A 23,735-nucleotide genomic window follows, 5' to 3' on the forward strand; every position below is an offset into this window, starting at 1 on the left:
TTCAACACCAATTAAACACCTGAACCAGCTAATCAAGCTCTTTCCAGGTATACTAGAAACTTTCAGACAGGTGTGTTGAAGAAAGTTGGAGCTAAACTATGCAGGACACTGGCCCTCCAGGACCAAGTTTGGGCAACCCTTGGTTAGAGAGCTGGACTTGGGATCCAAGGGTCGCAAGTTCCCGTCCTAGCTCCAGCAGAGATTGTTGGTGGGGAGAGAAAATAAATATCTACCTCAATACCACGGCTGAGGTGATTCCCTTGAGCAAGACACCAAACCCCCAACTGCTCCCCAGGCTGCCCAGTGCTCTGGGTGTGTGTTCAAGAGTGTGCAAGTTGCTTTGGAGTCCCAATCGCTAAATTGGGATCCAAATGCATTAATGTAAATGCAACATTAAATATAATATGCGTATATACACCAGTATGCGACTACACCAGACCTACCACATGTACTCAAAGCAGAAGTATAAATTTGCCTTTAACCGTGCTTGCTTCAATCATAAATGATTGAACAAAATATTTCAGCCAACTCACTGGAGACCATCAGCAAAGCAATCACATCACTCCTCTGAGTGTACTGCAGTGTTCAGTTCCTATTCAGAAGGCTTTATTATGATGTGATTATGATCAGTGATCAAGTGTGTTCAAGTAACTTTGCAAGATGGCAATGACTACTGTATTTAATAGGTTTAAAGCAAGTAGAGGGTGAGTAAATTTGAGTGAACTATCCCTTTCATTTCAACAAATCTACAGTCGATACAGATGCTTTATCCACAAGATTTTCTAATAAGATATTATCCCAATTGGTAATTACACCTTCGCAGTGCCATTCAAGTCCTTTATATAATCATTTCAATGTGGCTTGAACACACCGATTCTCTGTTAACTCTGGGGAAAGTACAAAAGTGACGCTATCAACATTATTAATTTTATCATCCTCTCCTGTCTGTATAGTTGTTACCAAGCAATTCCAGACCTGACAGTCAAATGGAGACCAAGCAAACAAGCCAAGTGTGAAAGCAAAGCAGTCTACTAGAAGTGCATCCATAAAGCAGTAGCCACTTCCCTTTGAGTTCAGTTTCAACATGTTTGCCTAATCATGAAGACCTCGATTAGCTGATTCAGGCGAGTTGTCCAATTAGGCCTGAAGCTAAACTCTTGAGACCATAGTTGCTCCTGAAATTTTTTGGGGTTTGGAATGGCATGAGGGCGAGTAATTATAACTATATATAGGCCTCGCGTCAGGTCAGGTGCGCCCATATAGCCTTTAAAAGGCGCACACGGTGGAGGAGGCGCACTCAACTTACACGGCAGAAACCTGGACTAGTGGGTAACATGAAGACGAGCAGCCTAATTCATTACAAGTTTTGATTAACTAATTCTTTAAATACAACTCTCTTGAGCTCTAAAAGGAAAAAAACTTTAATAATTTTAGCAAAAACGCAACTGCGTCATTTTCACATTCGTTTTTCAGTTAGGGGATATGTAGCCTAAAAATATTTAGTTCACTGCACAGTCCTACAGTAGTCTACACTATAATTAATATTTTAAATACTAAATGAAATGAAAGGAACAAGAGGGACCAAAATCATTGACCTTCTTGCTGTGAGGCGACAGTGCTAACCACTGAGCCACCGCGTCACCCCTGTCTGCCAACTATTTCTACAAAAATGTTACAAAAAAAGTATCCAAACCTTTAAATGACTTGCAACCATTTCTTTGAACTTCTCCACAGATGTTCCTCGGGTGGGCTTTTCAAAGAGTGTGATCTCTTTCTTTGGCTCCAGCTCTTCTCCCAGCTCATAGTGCAGGACGTCACTTAATTGACACTTGATGACACCGTCCTGGTCACCCCAGCTGCCCGTATACACCTGAGAACAGCACATCAACACAATGTCTACATCAGTGATATTTTCTTCTAAGGGCGTTTCTATGTGAAAAGTTAAATTATTTGCCATTCATGGGCAATACATTTATTCAGTGCATCCGGAAAGTATTCATAGCGCATCACTTTTCACACATTTTTTTATGTAACAGTCTTATGCCAAAATGGATTAAATTCATTTATTTCCTCAAAATTCTACACACAATACCCCATAATGACAATGTGAAAAAAGATTTTTTGAAATTGTTGAAAATTTATTAAAAATAAAAAACCTGAAAAATCACATGTACATAAGTATTCACAGCCTTAGCCTTGAAGCTCTAAATTGAGCTCAGGTACATTCTGTTTCCACTGATCATTCCTGAGATGTTTCAGCAGCTTAATAGGAGTTCACTTGTGGTAAATTCAGATGATTGAACATGACTTGAAAAGGCATACACCTGTCTATACAAGGTCCCAGGGTAGACAGTGCATGTCAAAGCACAAACCAAGCATGAAGACAAAGAAATTGTCTGTAGACCTCTGAGACAGAATTGTCTCGAGGCACAAGGCAGGGGAAGGTTACAGAAAAATTTCTGCTGCTCTGAAAGTTTCAATGAGAACAGTGGCCTCCATCATCCGTAAGTGGAAAAGGTTTGGAACCACCAGGACTAGAGCTGGCCAGCCATCTAAGCTGAGTGATCGGAGGTGAAGGGCCTTAGTTAGGGAGGTGATCAATAACCCGATGGTCACTCTGTCTGAGCTCCAGCATTCTTCTGTGGAGAGAGGAGAACCTTACAGAAGGACAACCATCTGTGCAGCAATCCACCAATCAGGCCTGTATGGTAGAGTGGCCAAACGTAAGCCAATCTCTGCCTGGAATTTGCCAAAAGGCATCTGAAGGACTCTCAGACCATAAGAAACAAAATTCTCTGGTCTGATGAGACTAAAATTTAACTTTTTGGAGTAAATGCCAGGCGTTACGTTTGGGGAAAACCAGGCACTGCTCTTCACCAGGCTAATACCATCCCTACAGTGAAGCAGGGTGGTGGCAGCATCATGCTGTGGGGATGTTTTCCAGCAGCAGGAACTGGAAGACTAGTCAGGATAGAGGGAAAGATGAATCAAAGTCCCTTTAGGGCAAGTCATTTCACTCGGCGGCCATCTTTAAAACGCCTCGGACAGTATGCACGGGCATTCTGTTTAAATGGGGAAACATTCTAAAAACAATTCTCCAAAACTACTTGCGAAGCTTACAATTACATTTCATATTATGAATAACCAATAAAATCAAACAACAACTGTCTATTTAGTTTCATTTCTAAATGTTCGTATCACACAAAATAAAATCTGCAGAAAGTCACATCTGTTCCGAACCCCTCCCCCGGATAATTGTCATTCTATAACGATCACAGATTTTTATTTATTTTTTATAAAAGCTGGCACCGACGACGATGGCTGCCTCCGTGCTGTGCTCTGCAGTTGTTTTTGTTAGTTTGTCCTGTCTTGAGTCAAATTCCTACGATTAGTTTCACCAGAGACAAATTGTTGGACATTTGGGTGCATCCACCAAATATTTTTCCAGAGTTGGACTTGTGTGATGTTTTGTTGGACATTGTAGTCGACGGAGCCACGGTGCTGCTCAAACGCTTTCAGGTGCGGAGACGAGGAATGCGTTCAGGTGAGATCTGCAAGCCTGTTTCGACCTCACTGTCAAAACACTGAGTGTTTTTGAAGCTGCTGCAAATGATTTGGATGAGCTCACAGAGACTGTAACATCTTTTATCAGTTTCTGACGTGTGCATTCCTACCAGGACTCAACTCACATACAACAATGACAAACCATGGTTCACTGTAAAACTCAGACAGCTACGTCAGACCAAGGAGGTTGCTTACAGGAATGTGGAGAGGGCCTTGTATGAGCAGACCAAATTCACATTGGAAAAGGAGATCAGAGTCGCAAAAAGGAACTATTCTGAGAAACTAAGCAGTCAGTTCTCTTCCAGTGACTCAGCATCTGTGTGAAAAAATCTGAAAAACATCACAAACTACAAGACACCATCCCCAGCACTGTAGGCAATGAATGACTTGAAAAACGACCTGAATGAGTTTTACTGCCGGTTTGAGAAACCCCCCCACACCCATTCTTCATGCCACTATTAACACCTCCACCACCCCCGGCCTCCCCGATACCTGCACTTCAGTTTAGTGAAGAGGAGGTGCGCCAGGTCTTCCAGAAACAGAAGATGGAAAAAAGCACCAGGCCCAGATTTTATAACACCAGCCTGTTTAAAATCCTGTGCTGACCAACTGGCCCCCATCTTCACCCTGATCTTCAACAGATCACTGGGGCTGTGTGAAGTGCCCTCCTGCCTCAAACGCTCCACCATCATCCCCATCCCAAAGAAACCCAAACTTACAGGACTAAATGACTACAGACCAGTGGCACTAACATCTGTGGTCATGAAGTCTTTTGAAAAGCTGGTGCTGGCCCACCTGAAGGACATCACTGAACCCTCACTGGACTCTCTTCAGTTTGCATACAGAGCAAACAGGTCTGTGGATGATGCAGTCAATATGGGACCTATGTGAGGATCTTGTTTGTTGACTTCAGCTCGGTGTTTAACACTATCATCCCAAAACTTCTCCTGCCCAAATTAACTCCGCTCTCTGTGCCCACCTCTGTCTGTCAGTGGATCAACAGCTTCCTAACGGACAGGCAGCAGCTGGTGAAGCTGGAAAAATTCTCATTTAGTACCCGCACAATCAGCACTGGTGCCCCCCAGGGGTGTGTCCTCTCCCCACTGCTCTTCTCCCTGTACATGAATGACTGTACTTCAAAGGACTCCTCTGTCAAGCTCCTGAAGTTTACCACATTTATCGGCTTCCTTTAGGACGGTGATGCTTACAGACAGGAGGTTAAGGAGTTGGCTGTCTGGTGCAGTCACAACAACCTGGAGCTCAACACGCTCAAAACAGTGGAGATGATAGTGGACTTCAGGAGAAACCCCCTGCTCTCCCCCACTGAGCATCATGGACAGCATTGTGGCAGCAGTGGAGTCATTTAGGTTCCTGGGCACCACCATCTCTCAGGACCTGAAGTGGGACACTCACATTGACTCCATTGTCAAAAAACTCAACAGACGCTGTACTTCCTTCATCAGCTGAGGAAGCTCAACCTTCCAAAGGAGCTGCTGAAACAGTTCTACACTTCCATCATTGAATCAGTCATCTGCACGTCAATAAATCTCATCACAAACTACAACGTCAAGCTCAGCTACCAAATCCGACCTCCAAAGACTACATCGAATAGTTCGGACTGCTGAGCGAATCATACTCCACAAGAACTGTACTTATCCAGAGCGAGCAGAAGGGCTGCCAAAATCACTCTGGACTGCTCACACCCAGCACACTGCCTCTTTGAACTTTTACCTTCTGGTTGACGCTACAGAGCACTGCGCACCAGTACAGCCCGACACAGAAACAGTTTCTTCCCTCAGGCAATCCATCTCATGAACACTTGATAATAATAATTGTGGAACAACCATCACTACTTGCTATACACTTTTTATACACTTATTTAACACACTTTACATGGCAATTTGCACATAACAGCTGCACATTTAACGTTGTATATAGTAATATAGCTGTACATACACTTGTCAATTTGTATATTTACATTCACTACTTCTATTTTTTTAAAACATATTTATTATTATCTGTTTTTTGTCCTGTCTCAGAAATTCTGTTGCACTGTGAAAGCTCTGTCACAAAAACAAATTCCTCGTATGTGTGAACATACCTGGCAATAAAGCTCTTTCTGATTCTGATTGGCCCCTGTACTAGAAGGCGGGCTTTATTCGCCATCGCTGATTGGCTCCTGTACTAGAAGGCGGGGCTTCACTCGCCATATTGACAGTTACACTTTTCCCCATTCAAAAGTATACGAGTGACACGTCTTGTGTATTCTACAGTCTTTGGATGAATGCAGCAATGTACAGAGACATCCTGAACGAAAACCTGCTTCAGAGTGCTCTTTACCTCGGACTGGGGCAATGGTTCATCTTCCAGCAGGACAATGACCCAAAGCACACCACCAAAATATCAATAGAGTGGCTTCATAACAACTCTGTGAATGTCCTTGAGTGGCCCAGCCAGAACCCAGAGCTAAATCCTATTGAACATCTCTGGAGAGATCTGAAAATGGCTGTACCATGTCACTTCCCATCCAACCTAATAGAGCTTGAGAAGTACTGCAAAGAGGAATGGGCAAAATCCCTAAAGTCAGGTGTGTAAAGCTTGTGGCATCATATTCAAAAAGACTTGAGGCTGTAATTGCTGCCAAAGGTGCATCAACAAAGTATTGAACAAAGGCTGTGAATACTTTCAGGTTTTTATATTGAATAAATTTGCAACAATTATATTAATTATATTATTATATTAAAATCTTTTTTCACATTGTCATTTTGGGGTATTGTGTGTGGAATGTTGAGGATATAAATGAATTTAATCCATTTTGGAAAAAGGCTGTAACATAAAAAATGTGGGAAAAGTGAAGTGCCATGAATACTTTCCGGATGCACTGTATATAATATAAATATAAAACATGAGATTAATTGACAAACCCGATTCCAAAAAATTTGGACAACGCAGTGCATTTTATTAATTTGTTTGCGTCATGTGAAAATGCGTTGCGTTTTTTAAAAATGTGTTTGTGTTGTGAAGATTTGCAGCTTGTGTGTTGTCAAACACATCTTTTCTCAATTTGCTGTGGTTTTTTGTAATTGCACGAGTTTTCTAAAATTGCAGCACGTTAAGCTCTCTCGGCCACTATAGTACATGTATTTAATTTCTTTACACCACTTGCCACAACATGTACCATATGAACATTTTTTTTTTGTTGAGCGGAGACTAGGTATGTCATATGTGGCTAATCAAACACTTTTGACCCAATTGGTATTTACACTACGAAAGCAATCTGAACAAATGCAAACTGCTGGTTGTGGTTAAATTTGGATAAGCTCAAAACAAGGAGTGCCTGCTTCCTGCAGAGTTTAGCTCCAACAAACAAGCCAGAAAGTTTGTAGTGATTCTGAAGACCTCATTTAGCCGGTTTATGTGTGTTGGACATTGCTGAAAGGACATCTTTTTTAGTTTCATTGGTGAGTGTGTCATACCTGATTGTTTGGTTTGGTGGAGAGGCACCTTCCAAAGTACAGTTTGCTTTCTTCACACAGGCTGCTGCAGGCCGAGCCATCAATAATGCCCTTGCTGTATTTGTCACACTGTTGGAAGAGGACAGACTGTTTCAATGGGCTTATAAGGATGTCATCAAATACCTGGAAGCCAGCATTGTGATAGGAAGTTGTGCAATGGCAATAAACACAGGAGAAACATTTTCACTACATCCCCAATAGATGGGGCTGTGGGGTTGCATTGTAAACAAATCCTTTCCCATTCCCATTTAATGGGATAGTTCAGCCAAAAGTGAACATTCTGTCATCATTTCCTCGTCATTCGCTTGTTAAAAACTTATTCAAGTTTCTCTCTTTTGCTGAACACAACAGAAGATATTTTGAAGAATGCTGGTAGCTCTTACCCATTGACTTCCATAGTATTTTTTTCCTTCTCTGAAAGCCGATGGGTGCCAGCAAGCAGCATTCTTCAAAATATCTATAAAAAGCCTTTTTATTGTAAAATAAAGTTTAAAATGGAGAGTAAATGATGAGGTAAATTTTACTTTTGGGTAAACTGTCTCTTTAAGTCTTAAAGGAAGAGTTCACCCAAAAACAAAAGTTGACATCATGTACCCACCCTGGTATAATGTTATTTTTAACCCAGATAACTTTACTTTATTCAGAAAGCACATAAGATGTTTTATCTAAATGCTTAAGCTAATTTGGTCAACAGAATTTAATTATGAGATATGATTTATAAGCTATTGAAAGTTTTCAGTGATTAGACCTAGGTTACCCCTTTTTCAGATTTAATATAAGTTTTTTGTGTCCCCAGAATGTGTCTGTAAGGTTTGAGCTCAAAACAACCATCAGAGTATTTGTTAGAGCTGTCTGAAGTGTCTGTATTATAACCGGTAAAACTTGGTTGCTGTTTTTTTGTACTGGGCCTTTAAGGCTAGTCTTCCCCGCCCACCGTTCCCAAGTGCCTGTTAGCAATCGCCACCCTCGGCTGCCTCAGGAAGCAGATCTCACGTCGCGTTTGTGAGAAATACTACAGTAAGAACTTTTCCAATCAGTATTTGATGCATTTTTTGTGAGTTGCAACCATGAGTCACACACAAAGTCATTACAAAGTTCACGTGCACCCCCAGCGAGGACACGCACACACACACACATAGCGCAGACACCCACACACAGAGAGAGAGAGAAAGAGAGTTTCGCACACATATGTGACAGGATACAGGTTAATCCTCACTGCTGTATAGATATCTGTTATGTTAACGTACAAAATAAACATGATTTAACGTCCACAAACCGGGATTGAAGCGTCTTCCTTTATAATTGTTCTGACACGCGGCTGTGCTAAGTAAAGCTAAGCTAAATCGCTGTAATTCATTAAACACATGCACGTTTTAAAACATTTTAAACTCGTAAAACTCATTCTTGATCACATTTGATGATGATTGATGATCCTAGCGAACTGAACACACCTTTTATTGCGGGGGGACCGCACTCCTACGTAAAGTTGCGGTCGATCTGAAAACCGCTCCAATTGGTCCAATTGGTTAAATTTGAAAAAAAAAAAGGCCTGGGTGTGTTTATATCACCCCAACATGACTGTCTATACACTACATCTACACACATGTCTGTCCAAACAGCTTGAAAAGTAGATTTTTCACCATAGGTGCCCTTTAATGTACTGTTTGCACCAATATTGAAATATATATATTTTTCAGGTTTTTGCCTAATAATTATTAAACAGCAGATAGAAAAATTTATATTATTTAAAGTTCATCTTAAGGAAATGAGCTGCAGGGGAACTGACTGAAAAAATAACATTGTATGTTTGCACATTAATTAAAGTTCATAATTGATTCTATTCACCTTACACAGTGTTCTAACAACACGTGACGCAACAAGATTCCAGCAACAAGCAATTTGTCTGTCTGCACCAAACATGACACGACAGAAACATTTAAATACCAGCCATTGCACTCCCAAAGAAATAGAAAAGGCTTTTAATTTAAATAATACATTTTAAACCTCTTAAACATTATTAATAGACCACCGAGTGACTGATATAGTTAGTTTGCACCGATTCACAGTTCTGATTTTCAAACCCTCTGCTAGTTATTTTAAGATCTGCTGCTTTCAATAGTATGTCAGTAAATGTCATGTAAACACACATTAGTATAAACACACATTAGTAGCATGTAACACTGAATAAAGCACATAATCAGTACCTGAGGTGGTAATCCGCTTGTTAAGTTGTGACGTATCGGTGATGTATGGAATACTCTTCCCGCATCTAAGTTGCTACTCATTTGAATTGAGAAAATATTAGTTTATGACCACTTTTTAGTCCCATCACACATTAAAGTGAATTTTAAATAAAATCATAGTGTACACATCGGTCTCTGAACTTGCTGCATCACAAACACCAAAATTTTAACAATTTATAAAAAAATGAATCACTTTCTGACATTTTTGGCATATATATATATATATATATATATATATAGCGAAAGTATTACAGCGCTTTGTAAACGTTTATTACCATTTGATGAGTCTCCACATACTTCGCGTAATGTCACACTTAACAAGCGGATTGCCATGGTAGTATATGTTGTTGTTCTGTCGTAACACCGCTGTAATGGAAACCATTTCTAAAATAGAAATTTTGTGCGTCGCAGCCACAGATGGTTAGGACAATGACTTAACATTATATCTCAACTCTTATTGCAAGTTGCAGCTTTGCATTAGTATTGTTAGGACTGGGGCTGGACGATAAACCGGTTTTATCGATTAACTCGTGTATGTAGTGTCTGACATCGATTTGTTTATAGAAACACACAAACAACATGGCCATGAGCAGGGAAGAACACAGAGAAATGTTGACTCTGAAATGAAAATGAACACAGCTGCACAAACACATCGGCTTAATTTAGGGCTCTCAGTCACGCATTCACTATCAGACACGCGCATTTGAACCTGTGCACCACAACCTGTTCTTCTCACGTAATGGATAATACAAGATGCGGCATGTGCACATAAACAGCGCTATTCGCATGTAAATAGATGCATGCACATACTACAGCAAGCTCCTGATTGGTTAACGCGGTGCAAATCTCTGCTAAAGTTCAGATTTTCCAACTTAAGCAATTCACGCGTTAATCGTGTCAATCGCGCAAAACACTCAACTCGCGCTGCTTCATTTGTGCGAATTACATGTTTCGTGCTGCCTCATACGCGTGAATCGTGCCGCAGGATGTCTATCCTTAGCATTGAATTAACATCTTTGCATTGAATTAACATGTAAATCATTCACGTTTGATGCTTCATTTAGCATTGAGTCGCAAAAAAAAACAAAAAAAAAAAACATTAATTATTAGGTACCATAAATATCAACCTTATCAACGGTGTGACAACTCGCTTCGTGCACTTATAGTCTACCAGATGCAGCAGTGCAACGCAATAAAATGTAACCCACTAGCCCTGCGCAAGTTATTTATATGAAATGAATACAAGCTCTGAATGCATGTTCACGTTGAAATAAACCATACAAAATAATAGGGAAACAAATCACCTTGAAAAATGTCAAGGACTCATCAATCATTAGGACTTTACTTTCACTTTAACTTTATAAAATGGTTTAATTGATATTATTATTATGGGCTGCACATGGTGCAGTGGGTAGCACGTTCGCCTCACAGCAAGTCACTGGTTCGAGCCTCAGCTGGGTCAGTTGACGTTTCTGTGTGGAGTTTGAATGTTCTCTCGGTGTTCGTGTGGGTTCCCTCCTGGTGCTCCGGTTTCCCCCATAAGTCCAAAGACATGCACTATAGGTTAATTGGGTGAGCTAAATTGTCAGTAGTGTATGAGTGTGAATGAGTGTATATGGATGTTTCCCGGTGATGGGCATTCGCTGCGTAAAACATGTGCTTGATAGATTGCCGGTTCATTCCGCTGTGGCAACCCCAGATTAATGAAGGAACTAAGCCGAAGGGAAAATGAATGAATGATGATTATTATTATTATTATAAAAGTCTTGTATGCAATTGTAAATAGATTCTATTGTTCAATTTTATCTTTTAAATGACAGATAGTAAGGTTCTTGAGGGATGTTTTTTCTCTAGCATTTTTTATCCTAATTTATGATATTCTTATGCTAACTATATAGGTTAACAATTTTCAACCATTTCAACCATAATTTTTTTATTTAAATTGAAAACAACTGCAACGAACAGAAACAATCATACTCACAATGATGCTCTTGCATTCTCGTCCTCTGCACAGCTCAGTGTACGTGGAGTACTGGACATAAACAACCCAACTGCTCACAAACACAGCAAGCCACGTGAGAAAGAGATACTTCACTCGAATATAGGACAGGCGAGCCTGAGGGACAGGAAGCAGAAAGTAAACATAAGCTGGGTCTATGAACGTTATCACAGTCCATGCTTAAAGTAAACACAAAGGCTGACTGAAAAAGTCAAATATTTACTTGTAGTTTATTACTCTGTCAAATACCAAAAGCGAAAATAAGTCTGAATGGATAATTGTGTCAATACAAAAAACATCAACAGTTCACAACTCACTTACTGTGCTTTTTTAACCTGCAGCCAATGATTCATGAAATGAGTAGCAATGATTTGATTGCAAGGTCAGTAATCATCTGCTACATTAACTCATTTCAATTAATTCTCGAAGGCTTTAATGATTCTTTAAGTTGGATCACTTGCAGACAAGGGCTTTAAACTACAAAAAGACCTGAATGAAGCGGTTTATGCCCCTGAAATGAAAAGGCTGAATGACTTTTACATTATTGAACTCTATGTGTGCTATGTGTGTCAATGCACTCACACAACTAGATTGTTGGCACTGACAATATATACAGTTGAAGTCAAAATTATTAGCCCCCCTGAATTATTAGCCCCCCTGTTTATTTTTTTCCCTAATTTCTGTTTAACAGAGAGATTTTTTCCAACTAATTTTTTCACATAATAGTTTTAATAACTCATCTCTAATAACTGATTTATTTTATCTTTGACATGATGACAGTAAATAATATTTGACTAGATATTTTTTAAGACACTTCTATACAGCTTAAAGTGACATTTAAAGGCTTAACTAGGTTAATTAGGTTAACTAGGCAGGTTAGGGAAATTAGGCAAGTTATTGTATAACAATGGTTTGTTTTGTAGACTATCGAAAAAAATATATAGCTTAAAGGGGCTAATAATTTTGACCATAAAATGTTTTTTAAAAAATTAAAAACTGCTTTTATTCTAGCTGAAATAAAACAAGTAAGACTTTCTCCAGAAGACAAAATATTATCAGACATCCTGTGAAAATTTCCTTGCTCTGTTATACATCTTTTGGGAAATATTTTAAAAATAAAAAACAATCCAGAGGGGGCTACTAATTCTGACTTCTGACTGTAAATGTACATTTATTAAAAATGTAATAAAACATACCTTGTATTCTATCATCTTTTCATCAAATTGGCAAAAAATAAATAAATAAAAAGTTAAGGCTTATGTGAGGTGTTTCTAATGCAGAGTCTATGGGTGGGTTATCAGTCTCTGGTTTCCGTTATCTCCGTTATCCGTTATCTTGTCTCGCACAGTTATTTTTTCTTTTTTGAAAGTCATGACAACTATTGTGGAGTTTCTAAGCTGCTTTCCAAGTTTACTTGACTGTGATGACCCATGTATACTGATCATGATCTCACCGTTTCTACAAAATCCCCTTGTTAAGGTTTCCACAAAGACAATCGTATTACTTTAAAAAACTATTTGTTTTCAAGCCCCCAAAACACTGTGTAAATAATAAACATAGTTTTTTTTGTTGTTGAAATTACCCACAAAGTCATAAGACGTTAAGATTAGGTTAGATTTAGGTCAAGACATCAATTGACCAAGATTCAATGTTTAGTCAGCGTCTAAAAGACATTGTTATTTTGATATGCAATGACGTTAATATTTGGTTGATTTTAAGTTGTGCTAGAAAGTGACCAAAAACCAATATCCACCTTTTTTATTTTTCTATTCTATGGCAGAAAATAATTTCTATTGAAATCATTACAGTATATTGATCTGGTGCTCAAGAAACATTTCTTAATACCATTTCTTTTTTTATGACCTTAATCTTCTCTGCATACATTTTCAGAACTTTTGTTGATTACAAGTTAAAAAGAAAAAAAATATTTTTGAATGACATTTTTTACACTCGCTTTTAATTGCAATTAAATGCATCTTTGCTAAATAAGTATTTTAATTAAGTATTACTAAATAAAAGCATTGAATTTGTTTTTTTAAATGGGTGGTCCACTACGATATCATATATTAAACTTTAGATGATGTGTAATGTAGCTGTGTGAAGATAAACAACATCTCTGAATGTAATATGCTCAAAGTTCAATGCAAAGGGAGACATTGGCTTTTACAGAGTTAGCTTAGCAAAGCCTACAGCGAACAAAGTTGGGGACAACAAAAAATACATCCAGACTAGTGAGATCACAAACATATTCAACACGTGCAGCAAAGGGGTGTGGCCAGAGGTGCTGCAATGTTATAGCAGAGAAAACTAAAATGCCTTTCAAATGCTGCTATTTCCACAGAGCTTCTTCTGTTTCTGTATTTGGGCTTCCAAAGGACACAACACAAAGAAAGAAGTGCTTACAATGTTATGCTTTTCATGTGAGCTGAGTAGCTTTATATTATCAACGTAAGGTAAATGAAAATATAATGTGATTTTCTACAAATGAAGCATGAGCACACACTGCTTTGCATCATATAAACACAACCAAGCCTTAACAATAAATACTAACCCTGTGTATGTAAACAGTAGTGTTTATAATATTAGTTTCAGATGAATTTTCTAAATAAATTAACTACTTTGAAAATGCAGTGAAACATCTTCAGAAAAGCAGTTAAACTGTATATAATGTGGCTACACGTTTTGATTCTTTCCCTTGTTGAAATGTGCAAGCGTGGTAGGCGTTTCAGGGTGTCAGTGTGGGTGTGAGTGCTTGCACTATCTGTGGGTGTATGTGGAGACCGGCGAGAACCCTGTAAATAACGAAGCTGTGCTAAGCATAAAGTGCCATTTTTGTTAAAAGTAGGTCAACAAAAGTAACACTACAGACATCCAAAATGTTTAAGCTTAGTGCAAAGTCTAAACTGTCTTTGCCATCAGAGACCTGGAAAAACTGTTAAATGATTACAGCCATGACATAAAACATATGAATGACAAACAAAATAAGCTTTGTTTGTTTACCCCAACAATGCTGAGAGTTTTACGTTTTTATGTGACACTTTGGGCATATAAATACACTCGGGTACATATTATTCCATATCATATGTAACGTTTATTTTTTAAAGTGAAATAAATATTAATCTATGCAAGTTAGTCCAGTAAAAAAAGGGTTTGTATTATTCAATACAATACAAGTTTGACCATTTGCTTCTGTGCTTGGAGTGGTGGTTCTTCTCTTTTGATGAATATTGTAACCATGCCCCTCTTACCCTTATATAAGAGAAATGATACGCAAAAAGAAAGCATCGCACTCACTCAATATTCTGTTTCAGATGAAAGTACATCAACATACTGAAACAAACATCTCAGCGACTTCCGGTTCACGTAACTTTAATGTTTTTTTCTTTCATTTTTAGCATTACGGTACACAGTGTTGGGTAAGTTACTTTAAAAAAAAAAAAAGTAATTGATTACAAATTACTGATTACTACTTGAAAATTGTAATCCGATTACATTACTAATTGCTTAATCTAAAAAGTAATCAGATCAGTTTTCTGATGTTTTCTGACGTTTCAAATGCACATCTGAATCGGTTAATTTCTGTTCCTCTCAATATGATTTAGTAGCTACAACAACCGCGACAATCTCTTAAAAAGAACGACTTACAAACTGAAATTTTAAATTACTTTGGATTGTTTCCTGATAAGACTGAAAAAAAAAAACAATAGATGAAAAACCCAAAATAGCAACAGAAAACATTGAAACATTTTTAACCACCTCATATAGCCTATTTTTGTTGGAAAAATGCTGTTGTAAGAAATTTCATTTAATATAATTTGTATCTTTATTTTTATGCATTTTTTGTTGCTCAGTTATCTACAAAATAAACAAAAATAATTAATACATTTTAGATGAAGTGATGTGCAAAAAATATATATATTTTAATAAGGAAATTATGAATAAAATTTAAAACCGATTATAACATATAAAATATAGTATTTCTGACAATTTTCTTTATAATTTGAGTTATGAATTACAGTTATTACAATACTTCAGCTGGTATAGAATCGTAAGATGAATTAATGGTATCACGACAACCCTACTGCAGTGTTTGGGTGTTTTGTGTTTGTCTGAGGTAATTAGTCTACCTAAATGAGTATATTCCAAAGTATGAAGCTGATCAGTCAGTTCTTGTCACGTGACTAACGGTTTTAAACAGGGTGCGCCTGGGAAATGTGAGCATGCGCAATATGCGCTCCTAATATGCGCGCAAAAGACGCAATATGTGAAAAGCCCCATAAGCAGCTATGCTTTACATTCAAAAGATACCTTCACTCTCGATCCTGCACAAAAATTCAATCAAGCCTGTTTAGGCTAAGTAGGCTGAGACCGCCGTGTTTTTGGGTGCCAGCGTCCTCCTTGGTGACAAGTATTGTCGTAGAATGCTCTTTAGAGACTGGACATAGACTGCACTTCAGAGTAATATTTTTGTTTTTACGCTTAATGAAATCAAAATAATGTCTGTATTTCCACTTGAAGAAGCAACCAGTCTCGACAGCAACTGAATGCTTATTAACTGATGTTGCAGCAGAAAACATGATTTAAAAGAAGCATTTTTTCTTCCAAAAACTATATTTGTAACATAAGTAACTTCATGAATTCTTTTACACGACATGAAGCAGGTTTGGACGCATTAAAATTTTATTGTACTAACAATGATTAGATTACAACACAATATATACTAGATCTGACAAAAATTATTTTAACAAAAAATTATTTTCTATTTAAGAAAGACTTTTATGTATGGACGATTGTTTTATGATATGGTCGGCCACAGAACAAGAATTAGACTCATTCACAATCCTTTATAAATTCAAAAATTCCTTCTATTAAATTCATGTCAGAAAAAAAAGTACAGACTCTGTAAATTTTTTGGATGTAAAAGTAAGTAGAGTAAATAAGACATTACAAACAACGATATATCAAAAACCAGTGGATAAAAACACGGTATTACCTATGGACAGTTACCATCCAGTCCACATTTAACAGAGTTTACCAGTCAGTCAGTTACATAGACTGAAACTTAATTGTAGTACTGCAGAAGAGTTTGATAAACAGAAAAACACATCATTTCAAAGATTTCATTCGAGAGAATTTCCACAAACTTGGTTGAATGATGCACTTGGTAAGGTAAATAAACTACATCGACAAGATATTTTAAACACAGCAAAACCTACTAAGAAATCAAAAGAGTTTTCAGTAAATTGCACGTTAACATACAACAAACATAGCAAGTTTATTAAATCAATGATCCATAAACATTGGCATATATTATCTTCTGATGAATCTTTAAATATTAAATTTCAATATAATTTATTTTTTACTTTTAAGAGATCCTAAAATTTATCAGATATGATTATTAATTCCGATACAGTGAGAAATAAGAAATCCACTTTCAAACAAGGTTGTTTTCCATGCAGGAATTGTGCCGTATGTCAAAATTTGATAAAGTGCAAGGAATTTTTGAATACAGCAACAGGTAAAAATATTAAATAAGAAACATGTATTACCGGCTCTACTCGTAATATAGTTTACATATTAAAATGTCCGTGCCAAAAAATTTAGATAGGTAAGTCTTCATGCCAGTTGAAGTTGCGAATTAGCAAACATAAATCAAGTGTACGACAAGACACAACTTCAGTAGAAGCTAGACACTAGATTTTGAACATGACGTTAAACAACTAGAATGCATAGGAATTGAAGAAGTGTTTGAGTCACATAGAGGAGGTCATCTAAATAAAAGTTTAATAAAAGAGAAGCGTTCTGGATTCATAAATTGCAGTCACTTACACCAAGAGGAATGAATGAGGAGTTGGACCTTTCTGTGTTTCTTTAACAGTTTGTTGTTTAGCTATAATATTAGGAATAGTGGATTTTGAAGGTGTAGTGACAAATAATGAGATGAAAATGGATTTTTAATATTTTTGAACTGTCAGAATTTCCCTGTATTGATGCAGAATGATAATAATTGATATGCTATTTTCCTATAAAATAATGTTTTTGAAGGTAAAGGTATTTTTCGTGTGGTGGATTATGATATACTGAAATGAAAAAGAGACTGTTGGCAAACACCGAGTAGCTGTCTAGATGATTGACATAATACAACAAATGTGTTTTTAAATGTTTTGGACTGTCGGAATTTCATTGTATTGATGTAAATATGCAATTTTCCTGTGAAATAATGTTTTTGAAGGTGAGGGTAAATATTTCTTGTGTGGTTAGTTATGTGTGTTGGGGTGAAGGTAAGATTGTCTTTAATCATCCAGTGACCGTCAAATGTTATCTGTCCGATTTTTATTGTATTGATGCACACTTGGCAAATGATGATATTTGATTTGCTATTTCACTGTGAAATGTTTAAAATATGAAGGTAAATAATCCTTATGTGGTTAATTATGGAATAATGAAATTAAAATGAGAGTGGTCGTCTAACTATTGACGCAGTGTAATTGACTATGGGATAAAAGGGTGGAGTGAGAGGATTGTATCACACAATGAGGAAGGCATTGTGCCGAAACATTTGTTTTTAAATCCCCCGAAGAATGTAAAAAATAAAAAGAAAAACAGTACGAAGCAATTACTTGAGTGCGAATCATTACCTTTTTGAATAATAACATAAGTAACGTAATTACATCGACTTTAGTAACTGTAATCAAATTACACAAATTTTTAATTAATTCGTGACATTACTGCGTTCCCCAAAAATGTAATTAGAATACAGAACTTTGTTACACCCAACTCTGATGGTGAAGTAATAATTAAAAGATAATAATTTCTCCTCACTGTATCTTGTCTGGGTTTATGTGGAGTAGACATTAATAAAACACATCAGGTTACTGTGAGGTTGGGTTTAGGGTTGGAGTAGGTGTAGTCGATAATAAAGCACACCAGGTTACCGTGAGGTTGGGTTTAGGGTTGGGGTAGGTGTAGACGCTAATAAAGCACGTTACCGTGAGTTTGGGTTTAGGGTTGGGGTAGGTGTAGTCGTTAATAAAGCACATCAGGTTACCGTGAGATTGGGTTTAGGGTTGGGGTAGGTGTAGACGCTAATAAAGCACATCAGGTTACCGTGAGGTTGGGTTTAGGGCTGGGGTAGGTGTAGTCGTTAATAAAGCACACCAGGTTACCGTGAGGTTGGGTTTAGGGTTAGGGTAGGTGTAGACGCTAATAAAGCACATCAGGTTACCGTGAGGTTGGGTTTAGGGTTGGGGTAGGTGTAGACGCTAATAAAGCACATCAGGTTACCGTGAGGTTGGGTTTAGGGCTGGGGTAGGTGTAGTCGTTAATAAAGCACACCAGGTTACCGTGAGGTTGGGTTTAGGGTTGGGGTAGGTGTAGGTGTAGACGCTAATAAAGCACACCAGGTTACCGTGAGGTTGGGTTTAGGGTTGGGGTAGGTGTAGGTGTAGACGCTAATAAAGCACACCAGGTTACCGTGAGGTTGGGTTTAGGGTTGGGGTAGGTGTAGACGCTAATAAAGCACATCAGGTTACCGTGAAGTTGGGTTTAGGGTTGGGGTAGGTGTAGACGCTAATAAAGCACATCAGGTTACCGTGAAGTTGGGTTTAGGGTTGGGGTAGGTGTAGACGCTAATAAAGCACATCAGGTTACCGTGAGATTGGGTTTAGGGTTGGGGTAGACGCTAATAAAGCACGTTACCGTGAGTTTGGGTTTAGGGTTGGGGTAGGTGTAGACGGTAATAAAGCACTTACCGTGAATTTGGGTTTAGGGTTGGGGTAGGTGTAGTCGTTAATAAAGCACATCAGGTTACCGTGAGATTGGGTTTAGGGTTGGGGTAGGTGTAGACGCTAATAAAGCACACCAGGTTACCGTGAGGTTGGGTTTAGGGTTGGGGTAGGTGTAGACGCTAATAAAGCACATCAGATTACCGTGAGGTTGGGTTTAGGGTTGGGGTAGGTGTAGACGCTAATAAAGCACATCAGGTTACCGTGAGATTGGGTTTAGGGTTGGGGTAGGTGTAGACGCTAATAAAGCACATCAGGTTACCGTGAGATTGGGTTTAGGGTTGGGGTAGGTGTAGACGCTAATAAAGCACATCAGGTTACCGTGAGGTTGGGTTTAGGGTTGGGGTAGCTGTAGACGCTAATAAAGCACATCAGGTTAGCGTGAGGTTGGGTTTAGGGTTGCGGTAGGTGTATACATTCAAAAAGCACAATATTGGACTCTGTGTAATGTACAAGACATTAAATTAATAAAAACTCCAGGTCCACTTGGAGCTTAAGGCCCTCCCACTTGGAGTTGGCGCCGACCTCCATTTATACCCTTCTTAGAATGCCAGTGCATAAATCCAACCCTGACTACCTGCGAACTAATGACCCAATGGTGCTGCTAATGGTCTAGAAATTATTTCACACTTCAGCTTTTAATCTAGGCTTGAGGTACTTCTTCTCCTATACAACAGAAAGCTTAGATTTTATTTAGTTTCCTTCCATAACTCAGAAATCCCAGTGGCTCTTTATAGGAGAAAAACTGCAGTACAGCTGGTAGGTAAATACTGGTTTGCTTCAGACTTGATTACAGGTTAGTTTCCCAGCAGGCCTCACTCTTTGAAAGTCCAAATTAGATTTGTCTGAAATGTTCTCCCTTGTGACTCGTATATCATTCAGCCTCTCATAAGCACTCTCACATGATGACTGACCGGAGATGCAGACCTTGCATCACTTCATGTTTGTGTGCATTTATGTTAGGCCTTTTTTGTCTTTAACTTTGTCAAATTTTAAGAGTCTTGTTCTTACAAATATACGTAGACCCATACTGGATTTTGACGAAACTGATAACTAGGTTAGATAGACCACTTACTGTTAACCAATTAATTAACCAATAGTTTTATATTAAATTCCAGATAGAATAATGCTAAATTAAGGTAAATAAAAGACACGTGGAGAAGAAAAGCAAAAATCAACTGTCCCTTATTATTATTTATTAAGTGCTCCTATTGTGACATGTTAGCTCTTACACTATAATGATAACAGACCAATCTCAGCCACTTCAATAACAGATGCAACCTGGAAAAAAAATTAGCACACACATAATATATGTCTGTGAATATATAATTGTAAATATATATAATTAATTTTGTTACATAGATAATTAAATATATATAATATACATATATTTTAATGTAGATTTCATAAATAGCCAAAACAACCTTTTTTTTGGATGTGATTAATCTCGATTCATTTTTGCCCTGAACTAAAATGTCTATTTACTATGTGCAGTACAACATATTGCTATTAGAGTCAGCAGCACAATCCATATTCGTAATATTGCCTGCAGTAAACGCACACCCTGACCTGACGTAGAATACATTGATGAACAAAGCCTTTTTTTTTACAGATTTCTTGCACACAAGTGTTCTTGGAGCTTTGTATGAATACCATTGAACCAATAAAGTCACATGGAATGTTTTGACAGTGTTTTGTTTTCTTTTCTGGACTTTGAACATCTCGAGACCATTGCTCTCTATGGAGGATGAGGGAGCTCTCAGATCATTCTAATCTGAAGTAGACTCTTCAATGACATTTTTATTTATTGTTGTTTTATAATCATTTCTGTGTTTTTAACCTATGGATATTTTTATTTGGTTATGTATTTGTTGGTCCAATGTACTACAATATTCTCCTATAAAGATAAGTAGGTGGGCTTTAGGGCAAACTGAGGGTTTGGCCAATTCATGCTTACTTGTTATATATACATATATTAAAAAAAAGTTTTTGTATTCCATTCCATTCTTTTTTTGCTGAATATTATTAAAAACAAACCTAATGTTGTATTATCATGTATACAACATACAGTAAATATTAATATTTCCTCCAGTAAATATTATAACAAATAAATAACAAGCCTAGTATATCCAGATGCATCAGAATAATGCAGCTACTATAGCTAAGAATGTTTATGTATATTATACTATATACTATACTACACCTGTCTTATCTGCATCTGAGCTAACTTACCTGAACTCTCTATCAAATGTCCAGTCTGCATCATTCTCATGGTCACTAAAACCCATCTCATCTTTACTTTCATCTGCAGGAAGAGCCAGTTCTGTCCTTTTCTTCTTTCACTTACGATAGATTTGCTAATACACTGTTCCCTGTATTCATATCTATTCAAAGGATGTATTGCCATTAAAACTAGATTTTATCCATAATGCAAATGTCATTAACATACAACTAATCAACATTATATTAATAGCTTTTATGTTGTCATTGATACAACTTAAATTTCACAGCTGACCTTGCTAGCTAGCTAACCCATTGCAATATTGCATGTTCCACTATTGGACAGTGTTGCCATTTGGTAACACATACATTTGATCGATTTGCAAAAAACTAATTTGATAAAAACTTTGAACTATAAATATGTCATCATATCTTACTGGAGGTTATGTTTCAGATTTTTTTGTGGATCTGACATAATTTGATCCTTTGTGTTTATTGACATTTACATTTGCATTCAGCAACTATTTACAATAAACACCAGTCTGTTAGAAAATCGCGCTACAGAAAAAAACAGCATGTCATGTGACTTAAAAAAAGCACATCATTGGCTACTCTAAGGTCTTCTCTTTCCAACAAAATTTTTTTTATGTTGGTCTATAAGAAACAGTGGCAGGGAAATTAACATAAGTGTTAGGTTGCCATATGTTGACACCTTGCATTAGAGGGTTAACATTGCAAAACACTGTTTTTTCAACATGGCTGGAACTGGCCATCTCTCAAATATCTTGTTTACTTTCAGAGGGCACCATTAAGTCTTTCCGACAGATTGTAGATTAATATAAACTTCCAAAATCCAATTTTTATCAATATCTACAATTGCAACATTTTTTAAAACCAAAGTTGGACAAAAAAAAAGAACTGCGAACCAAAAAAAAACAGATCGAATTTCTTTTACTGAATTCATCTTGTTTAAAAGATTTGATAACAAGGATATAGGACATTTTGTCTAACAATTCCACTTCTACCTGGCTAAGACTTAAGGATGTTTGGGAGAAAGATATTGGTCTAACTATTGAAGAGAATGACTGGGACATTGGATGTGATGATATACCCGAAATGTACCTCTCTTGGAATCTATGAGCTTAATTTAAATTTTATAATAGAATATATCAAACACCGATACGTATTAAGAAAACGTTTGCCAATTCCACAGACTTGTGTTTCAAATGTAAAAAAGATAAAGGTACATTGATTCATTGTTTTTGGGACTGTGTCAAAATTTTGCCATTTTGGAAGAAAATACATAAGGTACTGGAAAATATTCTTGAGCTAAATTTTGATACGTGCCCAGCTTTGTATTTATTGAATCTTAATGTGAACAACCTGTTTGAAAAAGACGCATTCGTGGAAAACCGCACTTCTACATCATGTTGTGGACCTCAAAATCACTGTGATTTGGTTCCTAACGTCAGGAATTTTAAAAAAGAGAGCTACTGTCTTTATATTACTCCAATATGACAGTGAACACACTATACCTACACACAGTTCTGTCCAAACAGCTTACAATAATTGATTTTCATCATAGGTGCCCTTTGATGCCCCATTTCCACTGATTGGTACGGTACGGTTTTGGTACGCTTTTATGGCCGTTTCCACTGTCAAAAGTTGTACCAGCCATACCGTACCACTTTTTCGGCACCCTTTCGAAAGGGTACCAAAAGGCTGAGCTAGACGCACAGCTGAACGCTGTTGGTTTTTACAGAGATACGTCATTCGCTTACGCAACAAGCCAGAACAAAAACAAAAGAGCCGCCATGTTTAAAATACACAGCCGAGTGATTACAGCGTAATTAAATATAAATATAATAACGAGCCATGGTCGACCCGGGCTGAAACGAACCCTGTCGTCATCTTGATGAACAGCCACAAGGCCAAAAAGAAGAGCAGATTCTACCCTGTGCCAGTCTGAAGCGCGAGCGGTTTCGCTTTCTTGCTTGCGCTTGCCGCACGTCTATATCTAAAATAAACTTCTTGAGCTGATGATAATAACGTGTGCTTGATTACTGACTTGCTTTTGAATCCCGATCCTATCAGAAACTGACAAACGCGAGAGTGACACGCAAAAAAAAAACAAAGGAGAAACCGGAAAAAAGGAGCACATTATTTTTTCAGTAAACCTGAACAAACTGCCATGTTTAACTATTATTATCATCACCTTTTGGACTATTGTGAACTCAGAATGATGGAATGACTCTCTGACAGAGGCTACATGTGCTGCTGGAGATTAAAGACACAGATGAGACTGAGGTCTGACTGTGGGCTATATTTCCTGTTGTTTTTGAACCTAAATAAGGACTAAATGTCTGCTGTCTGTAGTTGGTAACATATCGGAGACTGTAAGGGTCTGTAT

The 23,735-nt window shown here is 37.5% G+C and overlaps 1 protein-coding gene across 1 annotated transcript in view; it reads right to left on the reverse strand.

The window, feature by feature from the left end:
* Positions 1-23,735, reverse strand: part of dipk1aa (divergent protein kinase domain 1Aa) — a 40,468-nt gene that overhangs the window by 3,917 nt on the left and 12,816 nt on the right. The window contains exons 2-4 of the mRNA XM_056473045.1: positions 11,304-11,438; positions 7,041-7,148; positions 1,694-1,870 (exon numbers count right to left, since the gene is read on the reverse strand). Of these exons, the coding sequence (XP_056329020.1) occupies positions 1,694-1,870; positions 7,041-7,148; positions 11,304-11,438 (420 nt within the window). The remainder of the gene's footprint in view (positions 1-1,693; positions 1,871-7,040; positions 7,149-11,303; positions 11,439-23,735) is intronic.

Source organism: Danio aesculapii, chromosome 2 (genome assembly GCF_903798145.1).
Source record: "Danio aesculapii chromosome 2, fDanAes4.1, whole genome shotgun sequence".
Lineage (NCBI taxonomy): Eukaryota > Metazoa > Chordata > Actinopteri > Cypriniformes > Danionidae > Danio > Danio aesculapii.